This window comes from Phodopus roborovskii, unplaced genomic scaffold (assembly GCF_943737965.1).
Source record: "Phodopus roborovskii unplaced genomic scaffold, PHOROB, whole genome shotgun sequence".
Taxonomy (NCBI): domain Eukaryota; kingdom Metazoa; phylum Chordata; class Mammalia; order Rodentia; family Cricetidae; genus Phodopus; species Phodopus roborovskii.
This window is the reverse complement of record NW_026126602.1, coordinates 10,605,250-10,617,286: the sequence shown is the minus strand read 5'-3', so window position 1 is coordinate 10,617,286 and position 12,037 is coordinate 10,605,250. Positions and strand designations below refer to the sequence as shown.

Below are 12,037 nucleotides of genomic sequence, written 5' to 3'. Positions count from 1 at the left end.
ATGATTTTATGGTTGGGGGCACAAAGACATGAGGAACTCTATAAAAGTGTTGCAGCCTTAAGAAGGTTGAGAACCACTGGTTTAAATGTTGTCTCTTGGAAGCTGTTTGAAGACTCAAATCTCTGATTTTAATACACAATCAAGAGTTTTTGAAATGGGGATGCATAAATAAATAAACAATAAATCTTTTTTTTAAATGCTGACTACAAATGATTTGAGTGCATTTATTTTAGTGATTAGTTGGAACAATGAGGGAAAGATATCCAACATTATATAATAGTGATTTGTTTATTTTGCTTAGAGTTATGTCAGCATTGTGTAGTGTGTTAGCCTTACAGGATGTTTTTTCTAAATGTAATGCTGACAGTGGAACAGTGAATGGGTGAGTCACGTCACTCAATGAATGGTACACTTGTGTTTCAAGTACTCAGTTCAGCTGAAGAAAACTGATGCTGATGAAAATCCTAGAGCTGCCTATTTACCAGTCTTTCTTTCTGTTCCCATCCTTACCTACTATGCTTCCTCTCTTCAACTACAATGGGGTCTTCTTTGAAGATGCTCCAGTGGATTCGATCGCCACCGGCAGGACTGGGTGGATAGTGGATGTCCAGAAGAAGTACAGGTGTGTTCTATTGTAAAGCACTGGGACCAATTTTACATAACTTGTGACTCCAACACTTCATTAGAATGGTATCTAATTTAGTTACTTAAAAATCTCAAGGCATTGAAAGGGAATCTCTAATGTATGCCAAACATTGGGGCTAATGGCTTCAATTATTACCACAGTTTATTCTTACCCATCCTATGAAGAGACACTGTTATCATCATGAAGAAAAGAAGGGGTGAAGGAATGTAGAGTTGGAGTGGATATGAGAGCCAAAATGACTAGGTACCTACATATGGAGCTGGACTTGGATGCACAAAAAACAGGTTTCCTAAATGTTTGCTCATTTTTTCATTTAAGTTGTCAGTGCTCCTCTTTTAATCTCAAATAGCTAAATAATGGTATGGGGGGAAGATTAATAGTAGTGATTGGTGCACTGTAGTAAGTGAGAAGTGATATAACAGTAGGGTAATGTAATTATCATTATTTTTTTTTTACAAGAAAAAGAAATTTCATCCTATCTAAAATTTTCCTGACTCTTAGTGCCTGTCATTCCAGCATCCCCCTAAGTTTTATACTGTTTATTAAGTGTTTCTTGTCCCTTATTAAATGTATCTGTATAAATGTATGTGTTCCACATGCATGCTATACTCACAGTGGCCAGAATATGGCAGTAGGCCCCTCCATCAGGAGATGGAGTTACAGAGAGTAGGGAGTCACCTGATGTGGGTGCTGGGATCCAAATTTCTGTTTTCTTCAAGAGTATTGTGCATTCTTACCACTGAACAATCTCTCTAGATCCCTCCTTTGTTAAGGTTTAAAGAATAAATTGTAATGACAATCAACTATGACACAAATTTTCTCATCTAGTGAATCTAGTTAAGCCACAGTGCTACTGTAGGAACTATAAGAAATAAGGTTTTTCCGCCAACCACTGGTCTTGTTCTGCTGCCACGCCAGCCCCAAATAACACACCAAGACACTGTATTTGATATAATGCTGTTGGCCACTTACTTGTTTCTTATTGGCTAGCTCTGTCTTAAATATTAACTCATTTTTGTTAATCTATGTATTTCCAAGTGGTCTTACCGGAGAACCGGCTGGCGTCCTGCTCTCTCCAGACTCTACATCTTGACTCCTCCTTACTCCTTCCTCTTTCCTCCTTGTCTCCTAGTCCCTCCTCTCTTGCTTTCATATTGGCCAACAGTGCTTTATTCATTAACCAGTATGAGAAACATATTTACAGAATGATATCTCCCATCATCTCCTCTTCTCTATCTAAATAAAAAGGGTTTTAACCTTAACAAAGCAAAATATGTAACACAACACTTATCAAGTAAGAATCACAGTTAACAATATTCAGTCCATTAACATTTGGTAAGATTTAAGAAAATATTCCATCATCTAGTCTATCTTTGTGAGTCTAAAGTCCTATATGTAACATATCTTTAATCCTAACTAAGGAAATCTATAACCATAACTATCTGTCTACAACTCCTTTAAAGACCGCAGAAGGATAGTATATAAACTCAAGAAATGACAGGACAACTCACTGCCTGGTAAATCACCTGAAGTTCTGTAATCTTCCATCTTCAGCCCATAGGCCATAGTGTGTCTGGCAGACTCTTCAGCAAAGCAGGAAAGTTTAAACTGTCTTCTTGTATTGGCAGTTTGTCAGTCACTTTTCACTGCGTCCTGAAGACTGGCAGAATCTTCCATGAAGCAGGAACTCTGTAGCAATGTCCATCTCGAATCAGCAGTCACTTTTCTGTGGGTCCTGCATGTTTAGTTTATACATCACCAAGTCAAACAGTCCCGACAAGAGCAGTATCTTGCCCAAATGGCTAGTCTTGCCATACTGGAAGCAAACTCCATACATGTTTCTTCAATGTCCATCTTCCTTTCTGACATAGGTGGGGTTGCCAGGAGCATTTATGCCTCACTGTCAAGAAAATGACATTTTAAATGCCATATTCTGTAGGTCTTTGAAAGGTTTGAAGAATTCCTACGCATCTCAAATACATATCTTGAAAACCTAACTAACTTAACTCTAAGCTTTGACTATCATAGGTAATTATCTATAATCTGTACTAAATTATACATTACATTCCTAAATGAGCTATATAAACACAATACCTAAACAAGAGAAATATAGATATCACAAATCCCCCCAATGGGTGTGGTCAGTGCCACAGAAGGAGATAAAGTGAATATCCCACTAAAATTCCCCTTTTAGTCTAAAGAAAAGATTTAGGCTTGATACAAATCAGTGAATAACAAGTGTGTTCTAAGGAAAGGAAAATCGAGAACAAAACGTCCTACATATCTAGTCCTAGGGTGAAGGCATAATGGAGTTTACAATAGAGTTTTCCTAAGCTGAAAAACTTAAGTCTAGTACCTAATATATCTAACTAGAAAGAGAAAATAATAGTTGTGATAGTTTAATCTCCAACCTCATCAAGACCTGAGAAGGAAAATAACAATACTGGTAGACAGAAAGTGCGGGTGGGCAACTTCCAAAAGGTGCAGTGAGGACAGAAATAGCAGGCTACCTGGGCAGTCACCCAAGGTCTCACAGCAACGTTGATACACCCAGTTTTGGCTAAGGCCAAGAGTACTTGACAGACCACCACAACAGCAGGGAGGTAGGAAGGCTGTCTTACACTGACTTGGCAAGGTTCAGCAGTCTTCTATATTTGTCTCCTGCAAGCACATAGGACCGCATGTCCAAATTGGTGGTCAAGGTGGGAGCAGTTCTTTGCCCAAGAGGCCATTAGCCAAAGCAAGGATGAACCCCCAGAAGGAGCAATAACAGCATCCAACATATTTTTGGGAAAGTGCTTGGTGCTTTCAGGAGCAATAGTGGTGTCTCATGTCAACAGAGTACTAATATTAAAACATTTAAATGCCTTGTTCTGCATGTCTATGAAGTTATTGAAGATTAAGCATCTGTGTCTGACTAATCTCATAATTAAAGGAAACATGGATGAAGATAACCTGTAATACTCAGGAACATAGCTAAAAAAAAAAAACTGATTAAAACTTCCTTGAGTAAAGCAGGGATAAATACCTAAACAATATAACTATGTACATACATATATATATGTATATATATGTATGTATGTATTCCTAAATAGAGGTAGAGTAGATATGTCTAGAGGTAGAACTATAAAGGGCAGCATGATAAATACCCCCAAATGTATCAATATACAAAATGTCTTGAATACAAGAAAAGTATACATACATAGAATATGGCAAGACTAAATGTGCATAAATTGTATTAATAAATGAAAATCCATTCCAAAACAAAATATTTATGTCTATACCATAATCCCCTTTTTACCTTTAAAAAGAGATTGGCTGTGGTCATTAACCATTTATAACCAACCCCATTTAAATGAAAACAAACATTTATAAACAATATTTGGGAATTTGGGCGTCATTCTTTCCAAACTGCTTCCTGCTGGTAAGGGGCATTGTCATTGGGGACCCTAAGAAGATGCAGAAATCCTAGCTGTAGCTTTTTGAAAATGCACTTGTGGTTGCCAGACTCACAAACATCTTGAGAAATACAATTTTGAAAACATTGTGGGGCTCGGAATACACCACAGTGAACAGTTGCTTTGCATGTATGAGACCCTCAGTCAGATCCCAAAATAAAATTTAAGATTTGTAAATAAAAAGAACTCTTGAAAGTCAACATGGAATATACATATAATCCTAGCATGAAGGAGGATATGAATTTGAGGCTAACACAAGATTCATGGTGAAACTCTGTGTCAAAAATCCTATCAACTAACCAGCCAATATTGTTGAGCTTTTAAATGTACTATTGCTATGGATGGAAGCTTTAATCTGATTTTTGACAGTCACTTGGGAATTATCTCAATTATCTCAATTATCTGACACAGTTCCAAAGAATACATATGGATAATCTCATGATTATGCTTTCACATCCTTGTTTGCTCATTGTCTTAGTCTTTCTGCTACTGCAGTGAAACACCATAACCAAAAAGCAAAAAGTGAAAGAAGTCAGGACAGTTACCAAAATAAGGCAGGAATATGGAGGCAGGAGCTGATACAGATGCCATGGAGGGATGCTGTTAATTGGCTTGCTCCCATGCTAGCTCAACATGGTTTCTTATAGAACCCAAGACCTGCAGCACATGGATGGCACCTTCCACAATGGGCTAGTTCCTCCCAGACCAATCACCAATCATAATTAAGAAAATGGCCAACAGTAGGATTTTATGGAGGCATTTTCTCAGTTGAGGTTTCAGATAATTCTAGCTTGTGTGCCAAGTTGACACACATTTTTTCTCTCTCAAAAGATCATTGAAACAAATGTTCATAATTGTATATAGGTTCAGAATTTGATCTAGATATTTTAGTTTTCTTGATCCAGAGTACTCTCCCTATAAGCCATACAAGGCAGAGAAAAGTTTCCTGAGTGCAATGGTGGATAATTCACCATGCTCTGTGGACTGTGATATCATTAAAGAAAGTCAGAAGCTAATGCATTCTGTAATAATCCATGTTTCCTGTTTTCTGTAATTATCCACATCACCAGCTTTGTGGTAAGCAATCATTGATTCACAGGTAAGTACAAAATTTCATCAACTCAGTCCACTTTCCTTGCATACAATGAGGGTACAATATTCTCTAGGGTATAGGATAGTGAGCTTCAGAAATGAAGAAACCACAACTACAGAACTGACACAGACAAGTGAAAAAAGAACACTGTTTCTTGGTGATGAATCTACTCTAAGAAGTTGTTAATTTAAATAGGGAAAGCACCATACAATACTGGGAACAAACATGCTCTTGGTCATTCATAGTGCTGTTGCTTACATTTCATGATACAATTGCATGCATTCATGTTCACATTGTATTTAAGAATTACAGTAGTGTTATTAAAGTGTTACAGATTTTTTAAAAAGAATATCTGAAAGAGTTTCTTCGTTCTGACTTCCATTAAGCCAACTAATTATTTTACCAGCACCACCATCACAGGGTTCCCCACATTAGTCTAAATGACCCACAGCTCTGGCCTGGACTGTCCTGATAGCTGTCATATTGACCTCTTTACTTCACAATCTACATCTAGAGTATTTTTTTTCCAACACAGTATTTAAATATGATACCTCCGACTAAGAAATCCACCATGTTGCATGTGATGCTCTACTTCACTTAACCAAGTGAGCTGGTAACTTGTCCTGCATAATGAATACATTTCACAATGTACTTAGCAGGAACTCCTTAGTTTTATGGGCATGTGTTTTATTTAAAATGTCTATTTCTTTTGGTGTGTGTGTGTGTGTGTGTGTGTGTGTGTGTGTGTGTGTGTGTGTGTGTGTGTGTGTGTGTTGCCTGCATATTTTGCTATGTAAGTGAATTGCTAGAAGAGGGCTTTGAATCCCCTGGAATAGAAGTTATAGATGATTGTGAGCCACCACGTGGGTACTAGGAATTGAATCTGGGTCCTCTGGAAAACAGCCAGTGCTCTTAATTACTGAGCCATCTTTCTAGCCTCTACTATCAATATTTTATAAATATATTCCTCTAAGTATTTTAATCCTTGTCATTCACATTAACATCTTCATTATATTGTGAGATGTGTTGACACGTTTATTTCTGAATTTCACTTTAGTTTCAGTAGCATGTGCAAGTTGATCATTGTCCTCGCTCTCTGTCAGACTCCTTGTTTGTATTTCTTTTCATATCCTGTCATTGGAAATGTACATTAATTTCATCTTAGTCTGTGGGAATTCCTAATGCCTGGGTATATTATGCCTAGCCAAAGAGAGTTTGCCTATAGGACTCATAGATTTCAGGATACCCCTGGTTCTGCCTTCACAGGAGGAAAAATATTTATACTTATCTCCCCATCTACTGCTGATGAAGGCTGGTCTCCTTTAAGCAATATTGATATTGGCAATTGTTCCTCCAGGGCAACTCTTTTTTATATTTGTTCTTTTAAATGTTTCTTGCTGTATTTTGTTCTCATTGTCTTTAAAGCATATAGGCTTTATTTGGGAAAGAAGAATAGAAAGGTAATTAAAAAGCACGTTTAGAGATTTTCTTTATGTCTTGAAAAAGCTAATACTAATTTTAAATTTACATTATATACATATCCATCTTATTTTGTCATTGCAAAAGCAAACCAAATCTGAGATTTTATCTTAAACACAAACATGTTTAATTATAACTACTCATTGAGAATAACAGACAGAAAACTGCATCTCAGACTTATTCTGAGATGTCTGGGATATCCACATGCATATGGCCTTTCAATAGATGAATGTTTGAGCTTGGCTTTTAAGAGAAGAGGGTCAGCCAGGCATGGTGGCACATGCCTTCAGTCTGAGCACCCAGGAGGCAGAGCCAGGCAGATCTCTGTGAGTTTGAGGCCAGCTGGTCAATAAATTGAGATCCAGGGCAACCAGAACTGACAGAGAAACCCCGTCTCAAGAAAACCAGAAAGAGAGAGAGTGAAAGAGAGAAAGAGTGAGAGAGTGAGAGAAAAAGAAGGTCAACATGAGATGCAGATTTGTAAACATTCAATATCAATTTGTTAAGTGCAATCTTGGGTGTAGAAATAGAAGTGCACAAGAAAATATGGAGTGAAAGGGGAGGTCAAGAAACATACGTAAGAATTACAAAACTAAAGGGAAGCAGAATGACAAGTAAGCAAGGGAACTGTAAGAGAGAAGTCAGAAGATAAGTGAGTGTGTGTGTCACAGAAACCAAGAGTGGGCATCTGTCTTCACTAATGTGAATTAACCATAAGTTTCCTTTGGGAGATTTAGTAACTATGGAGATATGTGGAAACACTAATTGGAGAAGTTCCAAGTTGGACATGGAACAGTAGAATTGTAACCAAGTGGAGATAATGGAAATCTCAGAGGACTGCTAGGAAGTCTGAATATGACTGAATGGCATATAGCATAATGCAGTGCCAGGATTATTGTGGAGCAGTGGGGGCATAGAGTGTAAGATTAGGTATGCTTACACATGTCTGAATGTTAGCAGTAATAAGTCACCAGAGAATTATAGATAATTGATGCTGAAAAAGCAAAATTTCATTCATATACCAAGTTCACAAAATCCAAGAGAATGGACTGAATTGAATGCAGCTGGAAAGAATATAAAGAATGGTAGCTGCCCTCTGTAATAAAAGGACAGGGGAAATGTTCAGGAAGAAACATATGATTTGTTGAGAAAGCCTACCGATGGTCTCTTTCATTAAGGAAATGAAAGGTAAACTCAGGGCAAAACAGGAAGAATCACCCTGAGATTGTAGTTGCTAAATAGAGTGAAGAAACTGATACCATAACCTGTGAACATATGATTATGCAAATACAAAATCTTTTACAGGCACCTTTGATTTTCTGAATGAGAATGCTGTCTAGTTTGTGGAGTTTCCAATGGGGGTAACTGTTCTGTCCCATCTGCTTTTGGAGTGGGCAAGGTTAAGCAAGATCTGTTTTGTGCAGAATTGGGTTTTTTCCAAAAAGGTGCTTAAAAATATGAGATACCTGAAGGTATTGAAAAGTTAGGTGGAGGTGATGGAAGAAGCAAGATTAAAGAGGAGCAATTATTGTGAGTTCAAGGGAGAAGAATTTCAGTGGACAGATGTACAAATGGAATGAGATAATATACATGAGTTGTGGATTGTAACTATGGATGTGTCAGATCTAAAGGAATCTTTGTGTTTGGAGCTGAGAAGATATAGTGATTTGAGAGCAAGTAAACTTAAATCTCTCATCCATCTAACTAATGAAAAAGCAGCTTTCCAGGGAACCTTCATTCACTGGTGAAACGAGTCTTCATTCTTCGCTATTTAGAAGACTAATAACTTTCAAGTATGTTCATGACACTGTGTTTAGAACAGCCATCTTTTATCAAAGCAATGGAATCTTTGAAGCACAAAGAGTTGTTCACAACATCAATTTCTAACTATATAATTTTGAGTCCTTACTAGTGAAAATTGTGGGATTTGTTTTTGCAGGTTATTTAAAAAAAACAATTAAATGTGTTTCTTCCTGGTATCATCTGTATAACCGTGCTAGGGAGAATTAGGCCATGTTTAAATTAGGGATTTCTCTGTGTGGTTTTGGATATTTCATGAGAGAAAATGAAATTTAAATTTTCTGTTCAACCTGAAGAAGATTAATTTTGAGATCATAAAAGAGCCTGGAACAATGAAGAAATGTTTAAGAAATAGTATCTCCCTTGTCTAGCCATAGGTACAAGCTTTTCTTTGCCTTCTTTTACCTGTTGATATTACATATTTCATAAATATATCTGTCAAATAAACAAAGGCAAGACAAAGAATAATGCAAATGGTTAAACAGATGAAAACAATGATTCCAAATATCTAAAAAAATCCCATCAATTTGTTGTAATTTGTTATATGCCCACTCTCTTATCTTAAATAGTTTGTAAAATATCAAAATCAATAAATAGCCTGACTCAAAAATAATTTTCTCTTCATATCAATTTGAGATGTTTTTGTACTTTACATTCCAATTTTTTGATATAAGTTTGGAAGACACAGATGTCTCCAGTTTGATGATTTTGTCTTCTGTGTCTCCTACCAGTCAAAAGAGAAGATGTGTGAGGGCACAGAGCCACTGGAGACTTCTCAAACCACCACGACCTCACACACAACTACCATGCAATTCAGGGTCCTGACCACCACCAGGAGAGCCATGACGTCACAGCTGCCCACCAGCCTGCCCACGGAAGGTGCTCTCAAGATTCTTTGCTTACTTTGATAGGAAAGAACAGATTACTCAGTAACCCATTTATACTCTAAGAAAATAGTAGTTTGGCCAATTAACTTTGCAAGATTTAGAATTACCATGGGCTGGAAATATATGCTAGAAGTCTTTACATACACTGTTAGTCTTCTTAAGCCTTAGCAATTATCCATAATCTGGTTTTTTGTTCCCCCTAAAGAAGAAACATTTGCTTCTTTTCATGTGACTAAATTTAGTAGTCATCAAGCTACATTCTGGATACAGGATTCAAAAAAACATATGCACATAAAATACCTTGATATGAAATCCTGATCAATAGATAATATTAGTCACATACAGTTATATATTTAGAGTTTCTGAATGCAGTCAATCACAAAGACATTGTGAACATCACAAACTTGTTCTTCAAGTGTACCTCCTTCTATGGAGAAGGTAAAGCTACTAAAGTGTTAACAACTAGGTAAAAATTCTTGAGTAGAGAAAATGTAATAGTCGTTATTTGATAATTTTTGGTACCATACGGTATAAGATGTAGGGGGCACACTATATTTGTTTAGGGAAGAAGATAATTTCATATCTATTGTCATAAGTATAGCTCTCTTTGGAATAGGAAGCTAAATTTGAAGCCTTGGCTTTTGATTGTAATTTAAGTGGATATTATAAAGTGAAATAGAGATAGAGGGCAAATGCCAAATGCAATGTTTATCTTAAAAGCAACATATATTTAAATTCAAATTATTTGGCTCATTATTCTAAAAATTGTGGGAAAATGCTTTAATTGGAACCCTAACTTTAATTGTGAAATGGAATAGAAAATTTTACCCCATGTTTATCTCTTCAAAAAAAATTTATCCATAACTGATATATGTATTGTTTTGTTTTGTTTTGTTTTGTTTTTCAAGACAGGGTTTCTCTGTATTGTTTTGGAGGCTGTACTAGAACTAGCTCTTGTAGACCAGGCTGGCCTCGAACTCTGCCTCCTGAGTGCTGGGATTAAAGGTGTGCACCACCAATGCCCAGCTCTGATATAAGTAATTTAAGATAAAACTTTAACCATTGTGAAATCCTAACTGTTCCTCTTAATTAGTAATATTTTCAGTCTTGATTTCAAGTACACGAAGTCCTATGCTAAGTTGTTTTAGGAAGTTAAAAATCTATTTCAATCATTAAATACAGTTTTTAAACATTGTCACAGATTTGAGGCTCAGACATGTTATTAATACCTTAGCCTAAAGAGTCTATATGAGACATTTTTATTGCTGCATCATGTAAACATGGGGCTTTATCTATCACCATGCTAGAATTTACTCTCTGAATTATAAAAGGCAAGTGTTTGAGGTAAGACAGTTAATTCAGTTACCCAGCATGAGATCTGTGCACCTTTAAAACCTTTTTGTGTTGTAATAACTCCTAACTTCTCTTTCAGATGACACAAAGATAGCACTGCATCTCAAAGACAATGGAGGTAGGACTGCATGCCTTTCTTCCATGAATACTTGTACACACTAATTCATTGTATTCATTTTAACATGATAAAGGGGCAAATGGGATTACAAAGACAGAATAGGGTTAGATTTACCATTTTGATTCGTGTTTAACATGTGAGGAATTCAGCGTGTTGGGCTAAGAAATGAAATTGCAATTCTGTGTTTGTTTATACAAATAAATTACATCAGCCATCATCTATGAGGTCAGAAAAATCATCCACATGTATTGCTGGGTTTTGTTGCCCTTGTTCTTAGGTCAGTGTATGTATAGTCATCTACACAGCTGCAGAAACTTGGTTCAAAAGTTGTTTTTTTTTTTTCCACTGAATTCTTTGGTTGGTTGCTTTGCACATACAATTAAAAAGTAGGTCAGTAAGAACGGAAATGTATTGTGATAGATCTTTTAATCTGTTCGATGGTGCAAAGGACAAAATTTAAATATTAAAAAGAATATCATACCAGTAACAAAGTTTGTCTAAGAGAACTTAGAAATGTCTATACTGGTACTTAAAGTTTTGAAGAAAAGGGTCTTTAACTAAACAATACCATGAAGAATATTAATTAACTTTTCAAAATGTATTTTCACTAAACTATTAGCTCATGGGTATGCTAGATATTGTTAAAAGTGTATTTTTATGAGAAATTCTTTATTTGGTTCAGAAATGGAGTGCTACACCTAATAGTGTCTATCACACAGATATGAAAACACTTTTATACTGTCCCATGCATGGGTTACTTCTGTAGTCTCTTTATGATTTACTAGCTGTAACACACTCAAGGGACTGAAGTAGTATAATTATGAGTTAACGATCAATCCCAGACAAGTAAGGAGAGATTTTTCTCAAAAATAACAACACAAACTGACAGAGAAGGGGAAAAGAAATAGATGATAGACAGAGATAGATGACAGATAGATAGATAGATAGATAGATAGACAAACATATAGATAGATGATTGATAGGCGATGAACAAATGATTGATAAATGATATAGTTGAGGCTGTTTCCATTTTAATTGTAGAAAATAGTTCCTAAGTTAAATAACCAGTGGTTGTGCATTCTGAGATCAATGCTTATGTGTACACAGCACAGAGTTTACACCAGCCCATCTACAAAAAAACAAAAAAACAAAAAAAACAAACAAACAAAAAGAAACAAAAACAACAACAAAAAAACAGTTTTA

The 12,037-nt window shown here is 36.0% G+C and overlaps 1 protein-coding gene across 1 annotated transcript in view; it reads left to right on the top strand.

Moving 5' to 3' along the window:
* Plxdc2 (plexin domain containing 2) overlaps positions 1-12,037 on the top strand; it is a 405,252-nt gene that overhangs the window by 345,895 nt on the left and 47,320 nt on the right. The window contains exons 10-12 of the mRNA XM_051205738.1: positions 556-622; positions 9,208-9,355; positions 10,796-10,834. Coding sequence (XP_051061695.1) covers positions 556-622; positions 9,208-9,355; positions 10,796-10,834 — 254 coding nt within the window. The remainder of the gene's footprint in view (positions 1-555; positions 623-9,207; positions 9,356-10,795; positions 10,835-12,037) is intronic.